Here is a 22,321-nt window from a genome sequence, read left to right on the forward strand (position 1 = left end):
GAAGCAGAAGTGGTCAAATCTCACACAGAAACAGGACACAGTCCTAGGATTTGCAATGAGACTTGTATACAACCCTCGCATTTAAATCTGAAGGAGATAAAAAGGAGCTACAAAAGGTTAAAGGAGAAAGTGAATTACATTTAGCATTGGTCAGAGCAGCCCAAATAAACAAAAATTATGTTTGTTAATTTGAAAAAAATAACAGCAACTAAAAGGCTTTTTACCCAGCTGATTTCGGCCTAAATTACTCACTGGTCCTAAGTAATATCGTTTCCTAGATTACTATTAGGATTAGAATATGTTCTGTATACATACAGTTGCGATTATGTATAGACAAACTCAGAAGAGTCATATAAAGATTTAGCCATCTACTTCATATGTACAACTGGAGAGCAGAGGCTTTGTTAGTGGCCATCATAGTTACTCTTTCACAATACATTAAGGGCAATGGCAGCTAAAGGGTGTAAACAACGTGTGCATGCTTAGAAAATTTGCTGTAACCTCACAAAATATAAACTGGATTTAAGAAATCATGATTCTTACGCAATTCTGGCTATTACTCAGAGGAGCATGATCTGAGCTGAATGCATTTGCACACAGTAACCATTCCAAAAAGTATACATCTCAAATACAAAGATCAGCAAATGTAAACAGCCAATAGGGCCAAACTCAGAGCACCCTGGGAGAATAACCCAAGGCCTTTCAAACTGCCTGTACGTTTCTTCCTATAGCTGTCAGAAACGAATAAGTAGCTTTCCGCTCTCGCTATCCAGTGCACTGTTGAGAAGCTGTCATCTCCTGTTCTGCAGGTGGGCACGCTTCAGACGGAGAAGAAGCAAGGCTGATATGATGCAAAGCAGCAGAGCATCTAAAAGCAGAGAGGGGTTTGAAGACTCTGTTTTCAGTGCCATTTATGCATGCGTTATGCCACGAGGTTAACTCACTCAGGAGTTAACAATCACCCACTGTGATTGTATACAGTTCATATAGATACTGAAACTGACAGCATTTTGTTTCGCAGGAGCAAGATCAACTTGTCCAGTATCTAGGATGATCACTCAGCGTTCCTGTAACATGTAGGTTATGTACAAGCATACCTCATTTCATCTTCGATGCTAAATAAGGCATCCTTATGATATCACTCATTGAACAGAAGTAACTTGGCTTCCTGAAGAACTGCTATCTACAGGAAAGCATGCAAGCAGGCCTACAGTACCTATCATAACAGCCCTTCACCTACAACGCCTGGCAAGATGAACAGACTGTGGATTACTTCATACAAGTACGCACATCAGCAGATGACTTCATCATCAAAAGGCAGCATGCTCATATGAATGCGCCATCACAGAACAAATATCACAGGTAGAGCTTTCTTCTTCTTCTGAGATCCAATACTCTGCAATTAAGTTGACTGCTCTGATCAGCAGAAAGCTGATCAGACACACAACACAGCAACTCCAAGGCAACAACTCCAATACGTGTCAAAGTCACAGCAGTTACTGTGTACAGAGTCCAAGCACAAGGGCCTAGTTCACACAAACCAGAGCCTACCCAGGCAATGATGTGCCAGCACCTTGCAAAACATCACCAAATGTCAAGAAACCAAGGTGCTGGGGTGCTGCAGGAGTGACAAAATTCCAGGGGTCAGAATCACTCTTACAGCCCACTAGAACTGGACAACATTTACAAAAAATATTTTAAATGATATCCTTGCTCACAATACAGAGTAGAACAATATAGAATGAGATTAAGAATTTCAGCAAGTCAATCAAACGTAGCAAGAACTGGTTAACACCCAATGTATTATTTATATTGTAGTCATAGGTTTTATATAATTTTTACAAAGACTAAAATACCACTTGCTATTAGAATATATTACTATTATGTTAATATGCAATTTATATGATTAATTTTCACTAATGTTTGGGTTGGGTCTGAGTAATGTGACGTAGGAGGGGGAAGCCCAGAAAGGCAGCCTAGAAAGAGCCTGGGGGCTCTCAGCACTTCAGTGGCTGGACTAGGACCTGGGGTCAAATCCCTGCTTTCATGTGATTTTTGGGTTGGGTTTGAGTAATGTGATGTAGGAGGGGGAAGCCCAGAAAGGCAGCCTAGAAAGAGCCTGGGGGCTCTCAGCACTCCAGTAGCTGGACTAGTACCTGGGGTCAAATCCCTGCTTTCATGTGATTTTTGGGTTCGGTCTGAGTAATGTGAGTAAGAGGGAGAAGCCCAGAAAGAGCCTGGGAGCTCTCAGCAGTGGCTGGACTAGGACTGGGGCTCAAATCCCTGCTTGCCATGAGATCTTACTGGGTGACCTTGGGCCAGTCATTCTCTCCCACCTACATGGTTGTAGTGAGGATAAAATAAAAGGGGAGAACCATATATTTCAAACTCAGCTTCTTGAAGGAAAAGCAGGATTTATAAAGCAATTAAATAAAATGAGCAAAAAATGAAAAGCGTGAACCACAGCGCTAGCGCCTCTATGTAAAGTCCATGCTGTGAACTCAAGTTGCCTCTTCATGCAGGTCTTGGACACATATGAAGCTACTTTATACCAAGTCAACTGAGGTCAGCACTATCTACTCAGATTTCTATCCCATCACCTACTGCCTGGTCCTTTTTCTTGAAAATGCTGGAGGAGAGAACCTGCATGCCAAGGTGGTGCTCTAACGACGAGACAGAGCTTCAAGCTGTGTGTTTCCCACCACCCACTCCTGGATCCTTTCAGCTGGAGATACTGGGGGCTGAACACTTCACCACACTAGATCCACGAAGCCACCTTCTACTAAGTTGACCTGTCACAGCCCTTCCAGGTCAGTCTCACCTGCTCTGGCTGGAAGCAGCTCTCCAGTCTCTCCACCATCACCCCATTCCTGGATCCTTTGAACTGGAGATACAGGAAACTGCCCCAATGGACCCACGAAACCACCCTCTACTAAGCCAGCCTGTCACAGCCTTTCCAGGTCAGCCTCTCCTGCTCTGGCCGGCAGCAGCTCGCCAGTCTTTCCCATCACCCCATTCTTTGAACTGGAGCTACAGGAGACTTCAACTGGACACTGGACCCACAAAGCCACCTTCTACTAAGTCAGCCCGTTGGTCCCTCCAGGTCAGCCTCTCCCACAGGGACCAGCAGCGCCTTTCCAGTCTTCCCCATCGACCTGGAGCCTGACCCCGGGGAGGAAGGTGCTTCCTGCACCCCAAGCAGGTGCCCTCTAGGGTCCAAGCCTCGCAGGTGGGCAGACGCCTTCCTCTCCCCTCCCAGGCAACCCGGGGCCACCGTGTGCGTGCATGCATGCACGCGTGTCCCGTGCGGGCAGGAACAATCGCCGGCCGGTCGGCCTCCCTCTTCTCCCCCCTCCCACCCCCGGCTGCGGGAAGCGTGCACGGCTTTTGTGCGCGTGTGAACGGAGTGACTTACCTGCCGAGGGGGGAGACTTGGGGGAAGAGGGCGGCGACCCCTTCCGCGAGGGGGGGAGGGGATTCCTCCTCTTCCTCACCTTCCTCCCCTCAGGGAGGGGAGGGGGCTGCCCCCCTCTCTCTCTTTCCTCTCCCCCCTCCCGTCTGACAGGCCCCAGCCCGGCTGGCCGCCATGAGGCGCCCGACCCCGGCACCGCGGCGCCGCTCCCCCCTCCGGCCCGCCTTGCCCGGACTCACCCTCCGGTTCCGGCCGGTGCCGGGCGCGTCCCTCAGCCGCCGCCGCGTCCTCCATGGAGCCGCTCTAAGGGCCCGGCCCTCCTCCCGCCGCTGCCGCCGCCATTCTCCTCAGCGCCGCCGCCGCCGCCGCCTGAGGTGAGGAGAGCGGGAGGGGGAAGGGAGGGAGGCCCTCGCCTCGCGCCGCCTTCGCCGGGAATCGGCCGCGCTCGGCTCCGCTCGGCCGCGGAGGAAGGAGGGGGCAGCCCGAGGGGAGCGCGGAGGGAAGGCGCAGGCCCCGGATTCTGGGGCGGGAAGCAAAACGCGGAGGGAGGAGTGTAGGAGGGGAGGGGGAAAAACCTGGACCGCGGATCACGCCGTTTGGGAGAGGGACGGAAAGGAAAGCCCGGCCGCCGCCGCTGCCGCTGCCGCGCCGCTCAAGGGTCAGTTGCCAACCTCCAGGGGATGCCTAGAGATTTCTACTGGTCTCGAGTGCTGATATCAGTTCCTCTGGAGAAATGTTGTTGTTGTTGTTGTTGTTGTTGTTCAGTGTTGTTATCCCCACAGCTGGGGCCGATTGGAGAGTTTGACCCAAGGCCACCTCCTGAGCTCGTGGTAGAAGTGGGATTCGAACCAGCAGAGTGCTGATTCGCAGCCCAACCACTTAATCAATATGTTACAGCAACTCCTTTATAATAATAACTGGAATTATATACTGCCCATCTAGGAAGCCAGCTTGTAAAGAGGGATATCCTTTTTACTTTTGCCAGGCAGACATGTGCATGGACCCAGATGGTGTGCCTGATCATGGCTATACTTAATACTATTGGATCTTATCTCTCCAAGAGACCTGTTTGGCGGGTATGGTACCAGTTTCTGGCTTGGGTGCCAAGATCGAAGACACTCATTTTCCCAACACGGCACAGACAACACCTCTTGCAGTTTCACAGCCTTCTGGGTGCACTGTTTACGTTCTTGATCACTATATTTCATATTTATTTAGTGCATTTTTTTAAATCCTGCTGTTCCTACATGGTATTTCCCTCCTCCATTTTATCTTCTCAGCAACTCCTGTGTTAGGCTGAGAGAGAATCACTGGTCCAAGGTCACCCAGTTCTGCCCTCATTTATTTCATCCTCACAACAACCTTATGGGGTAGATTAGGCTGAGAGAATCATTGGCCCAGAGTCACTTGGTACATTTTATGGCAAATGAGGATTTGAATCTGCATCTCTCCAGTCCTGGTCCTACACTAACCACCACACTCATGAGCGGTACCTTTGTGTACGTATATAACACAAACACATACAATGACAATCAGTGTGGTGTAGGAGATCTTCTCTATGTGTGCTCCTATGCCAGTTGAGGGTCAGGTTTCTGGCATCTGATTTAGCAGGCTGTAAGAAGCACGCAACAATATATGCGTTAATTTTCAAGCTTCCACAAGCCTTTCTCCCCCCCCCCCCATATGTTTGCTGTATCTCTTCACAAGAAGGCATTTTATCTTTGCAAATCCATAGAGGAAGAAAGAAGTAGGATGTTAGATTTGTCCTGCATCACAAGCAAACAAACCTAAGTTGCCCCATTTGAGGTTTCCTTTTGATAAGAATGCTTACCTGGAAGTAAGCCCTATTAACAACTGTAGAAACTGCTTCCCAGCAAGCCCTTTCAGAAGTTGGTTGTTAAGCAACAATTCTAAACAAGCTTGAAAGCAAACGCTGGAGCCCTCCAATTAAATGCAAGGCTGAGGACAGTTCCTAGACTGCAATTCTTTATTCAACACCAAGCTGACTGAGCAGTTTGCTTAAAGAGCCAACCGTTTACTCACTCTACATCCCCAAATAAACTTGTGAGATACCCGACTGATAATGTGTTTAGGATTGCTTTCAAGATCCAAGCATGAATTAGTTATCTTTTAACACATTTGCACACCATGCCCTCATGCTCCCAGGTTTAATAATCCATTGTAGTAATTCTGAGCCTAGAACAAGGAAATGATGGGTGTGTCACCCTACCCAATCAATTAAAGCAGAGCACAAGGGCTAAATATAAGCCTGAAAAGGAACTCTTGAACATGAAAGCTAGTTTTCCATGAGATTTTGATGTCGGAGGGATATTCAAACAGTAACACCCCAGTAAATCCATACTACACATTATTAATTTAAATCTAAATCATATTTACTTAGAAATAAATCTCGTTGGTTCCAATAGATTTCCACCAAGCACAAATGCTTAGAGAAGACAATTCCAGAGCAAAAGCTGTGTTCTTCTGTGGTTACCAGATCCCATCAGATTACTCCCTTGTAAGACTGCAGGGCTTTGATTCGGATAGCCGAGGTGAGCCTGATCTTAGCAGAGCTCAGAAGCTAAGCAGGGCCAGCCTTGGTTAATAATTGGATGGGAGACCTCCAGCAAAGACCAGCGTTGCAGAGGCAGGCAATGGCAAACCACCTCTGTTCGTCTTTTGCCATGAAAACCACACTGGGGGGGGAGTGTATGTGTGTGTTGCCATATGCTACTATGACTTGAGGGCACTCTCCACCACCGCCAAGGGTGCAGGCTTGAAGCATCTATGTACTTTACCCTGCCAATTTCAAGGGCCAGTCCTAAACATGTTTTCTTGGAAGTAAGTTCTGTATGCATCAATTGGCCTTTTTTGTGTGTGTTTTTTTAATAATGGAAACCTTAACAGTCACTAATTTCTGTTGCAACGACAAATCCGATAAATATTTTTGAAGGAGTATAGCTTCATTTTACTAGTAACTTTTAGCAGCAGATCAGTAAAACAATAACAGGTATTTACTTTGTATGCCTGTATGGGTATGCATTGGGCGGTAGTTTGGCATGGTACAGCCTGATCTTATCCGGTCTTGGAAGCTAAATTGGGTTGGATGGGAGACCACCAAGAGAAACAGAGGTTGCTGTATAGAGGAAGGCAATGGCCAACTATCGCTGCTCCTCTCTTGCCTTGATGGGGCTGCCATAGGTTAGTTGTGACTTGATGGCACACACATACATCTCTCTGTGTGTATTGCCTTTGAACGCAATTGTAATGTTCTCCAGCATGAGTGGTATTAAAATTAACAGAAGCAGTTTAAGAGTCCCTCTTTTCCAATCCCCAGCAAAGTGAAAACACAGTCTTTGGGCTGCTGTCACATGATGATTGCATTCCACTGCATCGTGCACTGCTCCCTGCAATCAAGCCCCCTCTGGCACTGGGCAGGGGGAAGCAGCAGTCCGTATGCCTCGCTCAGCTCTTTTGTGTTGCCCACCATCTCCATGCAGTGGGCTGATTTACAAGACTGATTGCTGATTAGATTGTTCTGGCCAGTTATGCAATAAATAAAAACTGCTTACTCCAGGAAGTGAAGCGTGCAGGCCTGGCCCATCTCTGTAGCCAAGGGAGATTTACTGCCTTTCAAGAACTTCATCAGACTTCTGTAAATTAGTCTGCTCTTGGCTTTCCCTCCACTGGCAGTACATTGTCCCTCTTTCTCAGCCACTGAGAGAATGACGCGGGGTAAGTCTGGTTTCATGAAAATAGGTTCTCCGGGATCCGTCGCTGCAGCAGTTTCGGTCAAAGTCTTGCAAGGGCCGTTGGAGAATGCTCCATATCAATCTGGAGGTCAAAGTATTGAGCAGTAAAGCTTTGGTCGCTATCAGATTGACAGCCAGTAGGCTACACATTCAAGTGAGGCTTGCTATGTTAAGTCTATTACAGCCAAACAAACAAAAAAAAAGGTGTCCTGCAGTTACGTACAGAAGATTTATCAAAGCATAAAGTTTCATGAGTAAGAGCCTACTTCTTGAAATGCATGAAAGGAAGTTTCAGTCAAGTGGCATATATACACAGTAGAGGAAAAGTGTGTGTGTGTGTATGAGAGAGAGAGGTGTTGGTTAAAAGGCCATGAAATGCAAAAGATCTGCAGTCAGGGGGCTTAGAAGGGTGTAATTCTGCATAGGAACAGACTGTTGGTCTGCTCCATTTTTATGCAAAACCCCAAAGTACACAACATAAGCACAGTGACCATTCACCACAGTTACAGGCAATAACTAAGTAATGTTAAGCAATGTAATACCTGTAAAAGCTCAGAAAGGTGCCAGCCCCATTTAACTCCAGGACCACACCATCAAACCTATTGATACATTTTATGTCAGCCATTTCTTTGAAGTTCTTTTGTTGAAGACAGGTGACTTTCAGGTCAGCAACAGAGCGCCCTGGTAATCTGGTGGGCCTCGGTGTCCCCTCCTTCAAAACCACAAGTCTTAACAATAATGCCACCTGCAAGCTCAAACCGAAACTCCCTACAAGTTTACACACCAGAACAAAAAAAATAAGGAAACAAACCACTCTGCAGGAGCAAAAGGCACAAAGGAACAGCTGTTTTGTAGGTTAGGTGATATATATTCTATGACTGTGCTACACAAGCAGAGAAGTAGATGTATTCGACAATATACCAGAGAATCTGAGTTTCGTTTTTATTTACAGCAAGTACCCTGCTTTAAAATGTAAGTTTGTGGTTACATTGGCCCTAAGTTAACTTTTTTAAAAAAAACTCTGGCATCCCATAGAGAATATATGTTGCTATGGGAATGAATCAGCGGCCGAACTCTCACGCCTCTACGGCATTGTTCAGCAAGTTCTTCCTTTTGGATCAAGACAATCATCAAAATAAATATAGGTTTAAGCACGGATACCTGGAGATTACACATACAGCACTGTGCCAGGTTCCCAAGATAAGGACCTAACCAGTGGGCTGGGATCTTAAGGGCTACTTTCATCATCAAACCAATTAATCCCTTCAAGACCACAAGTGGATGGACTAGTCCAATTATTGAACACTGGATAGGACACCTGTTTACACTGGATAAGACACCTGTTTGGACAGACGGTGAACGAACATGGCACAATCAGTAAAAGAGGTGACCTTGTGAAGTCTTGTATATAGGAGGATTTTCTGGACCTTTATGGAAACTAAAGTTTGGGAGCAGCTCCTTGTCCCTGCACTGGACATTTATTTCTTTTTAGTCCAAGTCCAGCAGTTTGTTGCATTTTTTTACAGGAGGGATAGGGAAAAAACTGGGAGAACTGGCAGATGCTTAAAAAAACAAAAAAAGTATGGGCCATAGATCTGAAGCAAAACAAGTGGCCAATTTTCTTGGAAATATTTGCATGCCTTAAAAAGATAGCCTTATTTTTTATTACCCCACCCCACCCCAAGATCTTGAAAGGATGTAAAAAACAAAGTTTCTAAGGGTATTCTATTACCAAGGCTGACGCTCCCTGATTACCCTCCTGCACTCAGACGGCCATCATGCGAAGAGCATTGGTGACATCTTCGTTCTCTCCTCTGCCCCATTCTGAGTGAAGGGCAAGCTACACTTCATTTGTCGTTGCCATGTGGCCAAATCTGATTAACTACTTGACAAGGTTTCATCATCATTACACTTACAACATATTTCTGGACTGGCTGAGATCCAGCGATGAGGGAGCAAAGTTGGGAAAGGAAATGGAACAGGAGAGGAGGAGAACACAATGGTTGCAACCAGCCACAAACATCACAAGTCTGGGGGACGTTTTTGGCAATCCCCCCCCCTCCCAGTTACCATCTCCACGCCAAAAATATTTGCACGTGAACATTCAGTACAGCTCTAGCAAGCACTCTTAGACCCAGAGTAGGAGCCGAATACATTTTCAGGGGACCGAGCTTTGATGACGGGCATAACTCTTTGCCACTCCACATTATTAGCAGCAGCAGAATACATTATGCAAAACAGATGCAAATTCGCTCAAGTTGCATTGCTTCTACCGCTCACAAAATCCAACATAATATTTGGATCACCACGGCACTGTGTACATTTTCTGAGTTTATAGAGTGCTGTTTCTAGGTTATTGTTCCTGCCCCACCCTTACTGGCCTGGCAGAGAGTATGTGAGTGGATATTGGCAGGCATTCCCCTTTCCCACATTCTGTCTCTTTGTTTTGTAACATTCTCATACACAACTCCAGTCTGTCCACACAGGCAGCAGCATGAGGCGTCAAAGAGAGAGAATAGAATGTACCGGTTTAGAACGCTGAGTGCTCTTTTGTGCCAAAAGACTCCGAGCAAGTTGGGAGCAAGTTGGACTAGAATCTTCTCCTTCATGTGTTTTTTCCTCTTTCAGGGATAGTTTTAAAAAGGGGGGGAGTCATTCAAGAAGACGACGACCTTGAATTGTAGACCTAAGTGCCCATTCTGCTCCATTCATAGACCAGATCTCACTTCCTGCCACACACAAGCAGGGGAGATTTTCAGCACAAAACCTGCAGCGCTTCACAGTGAATGCTCAGTGATGGGTCAAGCCTTGTCAGATTGACAGACACATTCTGCACAGGGTGCTGCTCTTCCAAAAGCGAGCAGTCTAGAATACAAGGCATGTCAAGCGTCTCCTCCTGAGAAAGTCAAGAATGACGGAGACCAGCCGTCCAGACACTTCAGGCGCGGCGTGTGCTGCACAGACTTGCTCCCTCCTTCCTGCAGGCAAGATTCTTTACCTTTCCCTGCCAGTCTGTGGGACGCATCGAAGTGTTTAGGGTGTCGCAACTTCACCAAAGCCCGCAGGCATCACCACTGTACACATTCCCAACAGATTTTTCTTGCCTGCATGCCTCTGTAATTGCAGGTGCCCAGGAAATAGAGCTGCTTTCTCTGGGGAAGAAATTTGGCAAGGGCTGTGGGCAGAAAGGCCACACAGGCTGTGGGTGCATTTGCTAAGGGGCAGAGCGGAGCGGCACAAATAGGGTGAAGTGAGCAACCAACGGCCAGCTCTGCTTAGGGCGCGCTTTGGCGTTTCAGAGGCAAACAATTGTGAGCTGTCAAGAGTCGGCAGCAGGGTGAAGTGGCCAGGAGGGAGCACAGCCAGATTCTAGAGGCAGAATAATCACCCACAGCATGATGCGCAGCAGGCCTTGTCAGGCAGTAATTTATGGGCTGAGTTTCTTTCTCTCTGTCTCTCTCTCTCCTAGCAACTATTAACAGGTCAGTTCTGTGAGCCAGAGGATGAAAACATGAACGAGCCACTTCCTACAAAGGGGTGTGTGTATACATACGTGTTGGAAGAGTCCAAGAAAAACAATGGGGATATGCAAAGATCCTTTTGAAAAGCTGCCTGCTGCTTTGGGTTGGTGCCACAAGGCAGAACTGGCGAGGGGCACTGCTTTGGACTTTCACCTGGAGAGAAGGGGCTATATATACAGAGATGACCCTTCCCTCTCATCCACAGCACAGAGGGTCCCTCTGTATGCCTTTATGAGTGTAAATCGCTATGAGTTGCATCTAGTGGTTGATTTTTTTTTTAACTGGCAGAAAGGGAATTTCCCACTTCCTGCAGAAGAAAGACTTTTCACCAATTTCCCCCTCCCATTGCAATTTAGGATATTTCTATGCTAAATTCTTCAAATTTGTGCTCAAGGCAACTTACACACTAAAATGACAAAAGAATATAAAAACAGGCCATGAAAAGATTTTTGTAAATGAATATTGTTACTTAAACATATAAATTGTAGTACATGGTGTAGTGGTTGGACTCGAATCTGGGAGACCCAGGTTCAAATCCCCACTCTGCTATGAAAGCTTGCTGGGCGACCTTGCTGGGACAGTCAAACTCACTTAGCCTTTTCTACCTCACAGGGTTGTTGTGAGGGTAAAATGGAGGGGAATTATGTAAGTCACCTTGGGTCTCCATCAGGGAGAAAGGTGAGATATAAATGAAGTAAATAATCCCAAGATTGTTGTAAACATACACCACCCACAATAAATAGTACAATCCTAAGAGATTCCAATAGCACCTTTAAGACTAACCAACTTTATTGTAGCATAAGCCTTCAAGAACCACAGCTCTCTTTGTCAGATGCACGTAGGGTATGAAGAAACTGGCCACAGATCTATAGATGATGAGGGGAGGGGAGAGAGGGTGCAGGGAGTGAGGGTCATGTAAATGCAAATCAGTTTTGCAACTGACTTTTGCAACATGGCCCTCACTCCCTGCACCTTCTCCCCCCCTCCCCTCCCCACCTATATATCTCTGGCCAGTTTCTTCATACCCTCCATGCATCTGACAAAGAAAGCGTCTTGAAAGCTTATGCTACAATAAAGTTGGTTAGTCTTAAAGGTGCTACTGGAATTTTTGCTATTTTGCAATGATAGACTAACACAGCTAACTCCTCTGAATCCTAAGAAAAGTTACTCCAGTCTGAGCCCTAAAGCACTACCACTAAATCTCCAGGATTTTCCCAGTCTGGAGCTGGCAACTCAGCTGAGCATGTTGCCCCATATATTCATATTTTAATCTGGATAAAAAAGCAGAGAAGCGGGGGGAGGTGTGGGATTTGCAGGCTATCGGTTGAACGTCCGTTGGCTAGATGATCTGTACGTAGGCTCAAAACAAATTTTTCCCCGGTATCTACTTACCGGATTCATTTTTCCTGGCCAGTCATTTACGTTTTTCTTGAGTTGTTGAGGGGAAGCAAGCGGCCTGCTTGTGGTGATAGGATTGGGGCCTAGTTTATAGAGCCCCCAAACCAAATCCTCAGGGGTTTGGTTGTGTCTCAGAAGAAACTCTCAAACTCTGGCCCCTTTCCTTCCAAAAGTTATCATGAAGGCCTGAATGCTTTAAGACTCGGTGTGTGTGTGTGTAAAGATCCAGCTTAATACACCTATGGATTGTGCATTTCAACTGCCATTTAAGAATAAAAACCACAGACATTCTTATAGGCAAGAACTTCTAAAGGAAAAAAAAACCCCTGCTAAACAAGGAATAACAAATCAAACAGGAAAGCAATATTTTCTGGCTGGCTTAGGGCACTGTTGATTCCTCTGCTCATGTGATTTTCAAGTGCTTTGGCCGCTGAACAGTGTGTCATCCTCATACTGTGCAAAGATAGGCAGAGATACCTATCCATTGGCTCCCAGCTGTGAAAATACTTTGCAAGGGAATCTGTTTTGCCCCTGGGGCTTTATCCATTTATCATTCTAGCAAATCTATTTTCCATTCGTGGGAATGGAGGCCGCCATCCTGTTTCAGGCAATCGCTCGGGGAGGGAGAGGATGGAAATGGGTAGGGAAAAAAGCAATTTTTTTCCGTCTAGCTTTTAAAACCTGTCATTGGGAAGCCAGTTCTGTCACTCAAATACTGATGGATTCAAACACTGAATGTCCCTTATTGGTTCTCCGTAATATTTTAAGAGGGCTACTTTGCATCTCCTCCTCAGTCTCATTGGAGATTCTTTCTTGATAGCTTGAAGCTCTGTTAATCGTCAGGACCTTTTTTGAATTTCAATCCCTCTACTTCACTTGTAAAACCAAAGAAAGCAGGTATGCCTGAACGGGGGTGGCTCATCTGAAATACAGTGCGTTTTGCTTAAAATGGGTTCTGTTAAATGGCTTTAAACGTTCTGTACTTTGCACTTCAAATATCTATTGCCTGTGTTTTGAGTACACTCATAATCTTAGCCACTTTGGAGTTACCCAAGGAGAAATGGGGTGTAAACAGGCTAAAGTTGTATTGAGGCAAAATGAAGGAACTAAAACGTCCCCCTCACCGATAAAGCGATTTCTGTCATTTAGTACCAGAAATGTGTGGAATTCACAAGCTGTATGTTCCAGACTTCCCCAATCATCATTTTAAATATATCCTCCAGCTCTATTTATTTTGCAGAGATGCTATCACTAGCCCCAAAAGGCCAGGTGAGGATTTGGAGGCTGGATGCGTAGTGGTTAGTGCTAGTCTAGAAACTGGAAGAGGGAGGTATGAATCCCAACTCTGCCACAGAAGTTCGCTGGGTGATGTTTGGGCCAGTCACACACTTTGGGCCTAACCTAGTTCAGTGTTGTTGTGAGGATAAAATGGAGGAGAACCATGTAAGTTTCTTTGTGTTCTCATTGGGGAGAAAGGTGGGGTATAAATGAAATAAATACATAAATAAGTAGAAAAAGCTTTGGACAAAACATGCTATTTCGGTGTTAGGTTTGATGGCTGTGCTAGGTGCTGTAGCTGTGGTATAGTTTCGCTTTTTGGCCACAGATTTTCTTACTTTTGTTTCTAGGCTGTGCTCTGAATAGTAGTCTGTACCCACAGGGGCAAGGCGGAGGGGCCGAGGACTAAAGATGGAACTCTCCAGACCGGTCTCCAGTACACCCAAGTAAAAACTGCTCTCTGCCATCTTTTCTAACCCTACAGCGACCAGCCGTCTTCCACGGACATGCACGATCATACATCCCAACCCCTGAAGAAGACATTTCTCTAACAGCATAACTGCGGCTGGTTGTCTTCACGAAAGGGACTAGAGAAAAGTTAAATTTCTTTAAAAATGCCTTTCTGAAAAGGCAAGCTAGGACTGCAAATACTGGAAATCTTGTGATGTTAACAGAAGTTCCTTATGTCTTTTGGAAATCGAAGGATCCACTTTGGGTTTTTAAAATTTATTTTGGAGAAATACAAATTGAAACGCGATATTCCCCTCACCCCCATCATTTGCTAATCTAGGAGAAAAATCAGACATTTTTGCTGAGAAGAGTTTGGCTTTCTCCCCTCCACAAGCCCCCAGGCTAGCTGTGGTGAATTTGTCATAGAAGCCTGACAAAAGCCACCCCCCCCAGGAGATAAGGCCAGGCACAGATTCCCACCTTGTATTTCTTTTGTCTTCCCTTTTAATGTCCCCCCCTTTACTAAGAACTGAAGCCCCGCCTACCTGCTCTGAAAAACCAATCCAGCTGGGAGCTTTGATATTACACAGATGAAGCTGAGGCTATGTCAAGGTTGGGCAGCAGGGAAGATGGAAATCCAAGCCCCGTTGCCAAAGAGGCTCTTTTCTACTGCAGTACGGGGGAAGTGAAAATAAGAAAGCATTCTCGTGCTTCAAAACCTGGACTGAGTTCTGAGCCAGATCTGCTGCTTTGGAGGATTAAAAAAAAAAACCTTTAAATGCAGGTGGAATTAAATGGCATTAATGCTTAGGGAACCCGAAAAAGAGACAGATGACACCTGGCTGCCTCTCTTTCGCCTGCCCCATCATCCTACGTTCAAACATTCCCATCCCTCCTCTGTTTCCTGTCTTCCCTCCTGCGGTTAGAGGAAAGGGATCCTCTTGCCCTGATCTCAGCTGAGACACGTTGCGGAGACATTCCTGGAGATTGTGATGGATGTAAAAAAGCCAGATACTTATTTGCTGCAACCCCAAGTGGTGTCCCAGCCTTCTCCTCCTATTATACAAGGCTTCAAGCAGGGTCCAGGAGGGAAATAACATACAAGCAAACAAAAAAGCAGCACAGCCAATTGACAACGGCAGGGGAGAGTCTTTGACTCGAGAGCCCCCAGGCAGAACTCTGAAAAACATCATCGGCTGGATAAATGATAGCACAGACTTGGAAGGGCCAGGGGCATGCCTGGGAGGGGAGGCTGGCTAACCCCCAGATGTCACAGGGAAGTATGGTGTTAAGTTGTAGAAGGAAGGAAGATGAGAGTGGCTGCTGCACAGAGCCTTATCCAGGCGAGTTCAGAGAGCTGGAAGGTAGGGGAGCTACACACAGACAAGCAGCACTGGGGCAGAGTCAGATTGTCTTCCATTTCCTGGCTAGAATCCCCCCCCCCTCCAAATCTGCGAAACCGGTTTCATGAGCCTCGAGGCTTCAGACTTCTTTCCCTTTTTTTCTACTTTCAACGGCAGCCTTCCCCTCCACCACACTGCAAACTGGGTTTGAAGCTGAGAAGAGTTTAAGAAGCAGGGGGTTTGGGATTTAACTTTTTTTTAAAAAAAGTAAAGTTCTACTGTGCTCATGCAAGCCCTTGGTTTGGTGCAAGCAGCTGGAATTCCAGCCATCCAGGTAGAGCCATTGGAATGCACAAAAGTGGCGTGCAAAAGCTTTGTTGCACATGGTTAACCAAAAGACTGTATCATTTGCTGAGAGGAACCTGCAAAAACAAAGGAGAGGGAAGGAGACCAAAAGGGGAAGTCATCCATATTGATTTTCGAACAAGTTAGGAGGGGACACGGCTGGCCCTTCCCTTCTTGCTGTGTCAAAGGGCTCGATTTACGCTCTGAGCAGCTCCCTATCTGCATCAAAAACCAGCACCTGAACTACTTCTGGTGCAAAGGAGGCTGAGTGTTTCAGCAGAGCACATGAGAACTGGGAGGGTTTTCCCCCCAGTCACTTGTGGTTCCAGCTCACACCTGCACAGTGCAAGAGGTCAGATCACACTGGAGGGCAAGACAAATCCAAGCAAACCAAGGTCTCCTGGAAACAAGAGGAACAGGTAGACGCTGGGGTGTGGAACAGGACAGAGGAGACATTTGGGGGAGATCTTGACTTTTGTAACAGGATTAAGGAGCAGGATGGAAAGAAAAGCAAGCAAAGGAAGCAGGATACGGGACTAACTTTCCAAACCTCTGATCCTCCACTCCCAGGGAAATTCAAAGCAGGCCAGGGCAATGGGTGACCACTCATGGCCCATCGTAGGTGATTGATTCTGGCACAGACATGGAGGGCAAACTCCACAGGTGCTACGGCTGTGTGATTGCCAGGAGGAGAGTGGAAGAGGAGGAGGTCAAATGAGATGAGATTCTAACAGGAATCCAGACAGAAGTCAGAACAGAGACCCCTGCAGATGGACAAGTGCACAGGATGGACCACACACCGAGAAACAAGACTGTTTGCTCTCCTACCACGCCAGCATCACACCTTTCAACGCAAGCTGAAAGTGTCTGTGCAGTTGTGCTTCGGGGATTTTAGGAAAGCTGGGAAGAAGCGAGGAAGCCACTGCTCCTATGTCTCATCCAACAGGAAATCCATCTCGTACAAGCCACAAAAACTGCACAAATAACACATTCTGCATCTTCCATGCAACGGTCTCCCCTGCCCCACCGAAGATCGTTCCACAGACAGTCTTGCAGGAATACTCACGGATGCAAGCAAGTCTGAGGCAACTCTGCAAGGGAATAGCTAAGAAATCTAGGAACAGGTCCTGTGTCTTAGCCAGCTGTTTCCCTGATGAACAGTAGCTAAGCTATGCCCTGGACAATAATAAGATAATCTGCATTCCCTCCTCCTGAATAATATGCAAAGTTGCAAGTAGGGGCCTTATGAACAGGATCTGGTGGCCGTGTGGCCACAGAGGAGAATGAGCTCCTGCTCTTCTGGAGAAAGTCAACGAGGCTATACGTCTAGGTGCTAGTGCGGCTGTGACCCCCAGGGCCTGATGGTCAGACTATGCAGAAGCGAGGGCCTGTCTCAAAAGAAAACCTGTGCAGGTTTTCTTTGCTGTGTGGTGCACAGGAAAAACTGCAGCGAGAATACCGGACATGAACGGTTCAAGGGGGAATCATTTTTACCTTGCTTGCAGTTTGTGGGATTTTACACCCATGCAACCCACTTGAACAGGAACCAGTTACCCAGCTCAGCCTGCTGGTTCGCTTTGGCGTGCATGTTTATAAGAGTAAACAAAATGGTGCTTTCAGACAGATTGGCTGGAGAAGCAGAAAGTTGGCCCCGCCCCTGTCCTCTTACCCTGTCATTAGCTTGGAAGCTAATCAAAGGGGCGATGGGGAGTGAGCCCTTTGACCCAACTCTGCAAGGTGATTCTAGCAGACGCACTTCAGGCTTTGGTGGCACATCCATCCATCCATCCCGCCCCCCCCCCCGCCCCCTGGCGAGGTGCTTTAATGGGCAGAACGTTCTGATGGTGCAATCTGACTCCCCAGCAAGAAACCATGCCAAGCGGAAAACAATGCCAAGGGGCCAAGGGACGCTTGGCTTTAATACAAGGGGAAACAATAGGAACCCCTGGCACAGCTCTGGCAGGGCCAACTGGGGGGAGAACCTTGCAAAAGGCCCCATTGGAGACTCCTTGGCTCAGACCCTCGTCATTCTCTTTAATTATCATTTTGTTCTGTGCGTTACGAACAATTTCTCCTTTTCCTTCCCATCCACCCGTGTTTTCCGCAATCCCCACCCCTTCTTATCACGCATCTCCTCTGTGGCCTCCTGTAGTCTCAGTAGCTAGCCTGAGATCCAGTCTTCTGCCGCCGGCGCCGGGGAGTCAAGGTTCATGCCCTGGAGCTCATACTGCAGCCTTCTGCCTCATTAACCCCTTCTTTGCTCCCTGATGAATCTTCGAATCCAGCTTCCCTGTTGGGGGGGGGGGGAAATAGGAAGGGGAAAGAAGAAATCTCGTGAGCGCTACTTTTTATTTCTTTTAAAGGTCATTAGCAATGCAAATCAGCTGAAGTGGAGAAGGTCTCCCAGTTTGTGCGTTCTTGTCACATTCGATTTGACTGCTTCGGGCAGCAGGCATTTCCAAAACTCATTGCCGTAGTGAAAGATGAGTGCTGGGAGGCATTGTGATATAGAAAGCCAAGAGAGCCGGAGGGGGGAGGGGGAGAGGGGGAATTAACATCCAAGGCTGGTGCAAAGGGGACCGCAATCTCTCCACTGACCAGAGGTTAGAAAGCAGGCCCAGACAATCAAGTAAGCCTGGAGACAATTTCCAACAAAAGACAGACAGGGAGAAGGTGGATAGGTGAAGCCCAGCCCAGCCCCATCACACAGAGAATGCAGTTCGATGAAGGCTGCGTGCAACCAGAGCACACTGGAGACAGACAGGGCCACTCCCCAAATAAACGCCTTGCCACACACTCACAATGTCAGAGCTCACAGCCAGGAAGCCCTTCAGCGGCCAAGTTAGGCAGGCTGGGTCCCCCAACCCTGCGGTTCTATTAAGTCTTCTCCATTCCCCCCCTGCAACCGTCAGCAACACTGTGCTTTTCTCACAGCAAGCAGCTACCGTCCATGTCAGTTTCAAAGCTGTCTCCCTAGGGATCTACTCTGACAAAAGTCGCAGCCCACCTACTAACACCCCCTCCCCAAACAAAATCTAGATGAGCCCACCTTGCTTTCAATTATACAGCACTGGACTTAATGGAAATGTCTACTCTTTGGAGGGCTTTAAACAAGACAGGCATGCTCACTCTCAGCATAACCTGCCTCATAGGGTTGTTGTGAGGACAAAATGGGGCAACCGCACATTCCTTCATGGACAACGGGAAAAATATATCGCAGTCAGATGGGTGCCCCATTCCTGCGCAACCAGGAATACCAAAGAATCTGGTATAGCACTGCAATCTGCGTAGGGAATCCAGTACTCGATCTCTGCACTCGACTGCCAATATCCCTTAGCCACAAGGAAGCTGCCTAAGTGAGCTTGCGGGCACCAGGTACATTCAGTGACTTTCCTTTCCGGGATACCAGCAGGCCTGCCGTTGCCTCCCCAGAGACCGTAAGCATGGCAGTCAAGAAACTAGTCCATATTCTGGAGAGTCTGACAACTCACACAAGAGGAAAAAGCAGTGTTAGCTTTAACCTCCCCCCCCGCCCCCGCTGCCTTCATGATTGCTCTATTTCACAATGTTCCTCTGGCCACCAGAGAGGGAATAAGGGGGCACAAAGAAAAGGGACAGATCAACAACCGATGCAAGCTAATGATGAGTCCAGCAAGGCCACGGAGACACATAATGGGATGCTGGGAATCGTCAGCCAGGGCCATTGACTCAAGAGACGTACTTCAGTCCCTCTCGTCCTCGATCGATAGCCACAGTGCTTCTGGCTGGAACAGCCTCTCCTTGGCACTTAGCGGGATGGCCCCAGACACTCACTGCAGCTTTCCACATTACATCAATTCACTAGGGTTGGCCAGGTTGGAATCGCTTCCAAACGCACGTGCCATGAGCAACCCAGTTTCTCTTCCTCCCTGCCGGCAGGCTTAAAGCAACCACTGAGCCATTCATTCTACTGGAAAGGTGTGTGTGCATGCGTGTGTGGTGAAGAGATCTAAAAAATCCCTGCCCTTTACACACAGCCCCGTCTCCTTTGCTTTCACAGCCCAGTCACGTTTGCTGCCACCCCTTTCGGCTGGGATTTGTACTCTTTCAATCAGCAGGAAGCAACAGCTGCCCTTGGCCGCCCCCCCCCCAATGTCCACCCGCTGGAGACAGAAGCATTTATCAGGACAACTCTGGCTCACATTGATCTCTGCTCCGTCAGGGCACGCTGGCTTGACTCAAGACACGTTCATCCATAACCACTGGTAACTCATTAGCAACACCCTTGCCCCCTCGGAGACCTGTGCAACAGCTACGGCACCAGCCAAGCCGGCAAAACTGATCGCTCGCCTCATCCACAGCTCTGTGCAACTGAGCACGGGGCACAGCGTGTGAGTCGATCTATAATGGTGGCAACAGGGCACTCGGGACAGCGCAGAGCAGCAAAGCCAATGAGTCCTCATTATTTCTCAGGTCACAATTCCCTCTCGGATACACACCTGCCATATATGGGTTGCTCCCCCTTCCTCCTCTCATGGCAGTATGACTGAATACATCTACTCTACGTGGATACACTCGCTCAGCTTCATCAGTACTGGTAACCCGATTCTGAGCTCATGCCACTGAAGAGACAGATGGATGGACCATCGTCCCCGCTTCTTTAATTATTATTATTCAGGCAATCAGACACGCATGCCTAACAGAGCCAAAAGCCACCTGCACATCTGTACAGGGAAAGATAGCAACTTCAGCACGGGTAAGTAAGCCTTCTAAACACATCTTTAGATTCTCAAGGCACTTGAATGCCCCCTTCTTCGAAGGTTTAAGTTTAATTTCAAGCAAACACTGGATGGTTTGGCAGCTTCTTAGCAGCAAGGGTCCGCAAATCAGCTTAGATAACGCAGAACATATGTTTAAAATATATTCACTTTTCTTCCTGATTGGAGAAAGCTGCTTTTCATATAATTCCCCCTCCCCTCAATCCTTACAACTTTTTGTAAGCGTGTTAGGCTGAGAGCTTGTGATGGGTCCAAGGTAGAGATGGGCACAAACCAAATTACGAACCAAAGTTTGTCAGGAACCAGGCCGGTTCATATTTCGGTTCGTCACTGCAGACAGCTTGGCACCAATCAATTTCCTAGGCAACAGGGGGGATGAGTCCTCTGCAAACCTTCTGCTGACACGGAAGTGACGTTTTCACGAACTGAACGAATCAGTTTGCAAACTGGGGCAAGTTCATGAAACTTTGTGGTTTGTGAACTGCAACAAACCACAAACCTAACGAACTGCCATTTTTTCAGTTCGTGCCCACCTCTAGTCCAAGGTCACCTGACAAGTTTCCACGGTTGAGTAAAGGATTCGAACTCAGCCATCCCAGTCCTACACTCTAACCACGATGTCAACCCAACTAAAGATTGGGTGGGAGGACATGGATAGTGCTTGCATCGAGTGCAGTAGATATGATGCCCTAAATACAGATGGTTAGCGTTGGTCCTCTCCTCTTTTACTGGACCGTTCACACAATTATCACATGAGCATATGAAGCTGCCTCATGCAGCGTCACACAATTGGTTCCTCTAGCCTAGTACTGTCTACTCTGATGGGGAGATACTGTCCAGGGTCTTGGGCAGAGAGATCTTCCCCCACCAGCTACTGGAGACCCTTAAAGGGGAAATTCCAGGGACTGAACCTGCAGTCTTTTGATTGCAAAGCATCTGCTCTACCACTGAGTTCAGGCTTTCACTCAGTTACGACACATCCTTCTGTGTATACAAAGTAAGTTTACCTGCAAGTCCTTTTGGGGACAAGAATTCACTTTATTTTTTTTTAAGTAAACTTGTAAATATTTATATAATCTTCCCTGAGACCTTGAGAATGTAAGAAGAGCCCTGCTGGATCATACCAGCTGTCCATCTAGTTCTGCATCCTGTCTTATACAGTGGGGCCAACCAGTTATTCTTGGACCCTTGGGGGCTGAGGCTTTCCCCTAATTTTGCCTCCTGCCACTGGGATTTCAGAGGTTTGTCATTTCTGAACAGGGAGGTTCCCCTTTAGCCACCATGGCTAGCAGCCACTGATAGAGCCAACTTCCATGAATCCGTCTAATCCCCTTTTAAAGCCATCTATGCCTGTGGCCATCAATACATCCTCTGGTAGTAAATTCCACATTTTAATCACTCACTGAGTAAAGAAGTATTTCCTTTTTGTGCAGCCAGAATCTCCTGCCCAGCAGCTTCAATGGATACCCCCAAGTTTTAATATTTTGGGAAAGGGGAAAAAAAGTTCTCTCTGTTCACTCTCTCTGCCCTGTGCATTCTGTTAGCAGGACTCTGACTTCATGCCACCAAGGAGACAGAGGGACTCCCCTCCCCACTTATTTCATTATGATGATTCAGGCGATCCAACACATATGCCAATGCATGAGATGCAGCAGAGATCTCAATACCCAGGGCTTTTTTTCAGCTGGAACGCGGTGGAACGGAGTTCCGGAACCTCTTGAAAATGGTCATATGGCTGGTGGCCCCGCCCCAGATCTCCAGACAGAGGGGAATTTAGATTGCCCTCCGTGCCCAGCTGGGTGCGGAAGGCAATTTAAACTCCCCTCTGTCTGGAGATCAGGGGGCGGGGCCACCAGCCATGTGACCATTTTTGCCAAGGGTGGTTTAAACTTTTCAAAACGCCCCCCTTGTTCCAGCTGACCCACAGTGACATCATTGGTCCTGGGAGCATGCACACACTTTGCAAGCGCACATGTAGTACCAGGGGCACCACCACCTGCCAAGAGTTGCCCCCTGTGCTGGCAACCCACTGAGTTCCACCAACTCTTTTCCAAGAACAAAAGCC

At 47.4% G+C, this 22,321-nt stretch overlaps 2 protein-coding genes across 4 annotated transcripts in view; both read right to left on the reverse strand.

The window, feature by feature from the left end:
- Positions 1-3,883, reverse strand: part of ZNF609 (zinc finger protein 609) — a 92,232-nt gene extending 88,349 nt beyond the window's left edge. For all 3 annotated transcript variants that reach the window (XM_055002421.1, XM_055002420.1, XM_055002419.1), the window contains exon 1: positions 3,652-3,883. The gene's annotated coding sequence lies outside the window, so the exon portion shown is untranslated. The remainder of the gene's footprint in view (positions 1-3,651) is intronic.
- A 10,212-nt stretch (positions 3,884-14,095) lies between these two features.
- Positions 14,096-22,321, reverse strand: part of TRIP4 (thyroid hormone receptor interactor 4) — a 45,742-nt gene continuing 37,516 nt past the window's right edge. Inside the window, exon 13 of the mRNA XM_055002962.1 lies at positions 14,096-17,789. Coding sequence (XP_054858937.1) covers positions 17,722-17,789 — 68 coding nt within the window. The 3' untranslated portion in view covers positions 14,096-17,721. The remainder of the gene's footprint in view (positions 17,790-22,321) is intronic.

The sequence above is a fragment of the Eublepharis macularius genome, chromosome 18 (genome assembly GCF_028583425.1).
Source record: "Eublepharis macularius isolate TG4126 chromosome 18, MPM_Emac_v1.0, whole genome shotgun sequence".
In the NCBI taxonomy this organism is placed as follows: domain Eukaryota; kingdom Metazoa; phylum Chordata; class Lepidosauria; order Squamata; family Eublepharidae; genus Eublepharis; species Eublepharis macularius.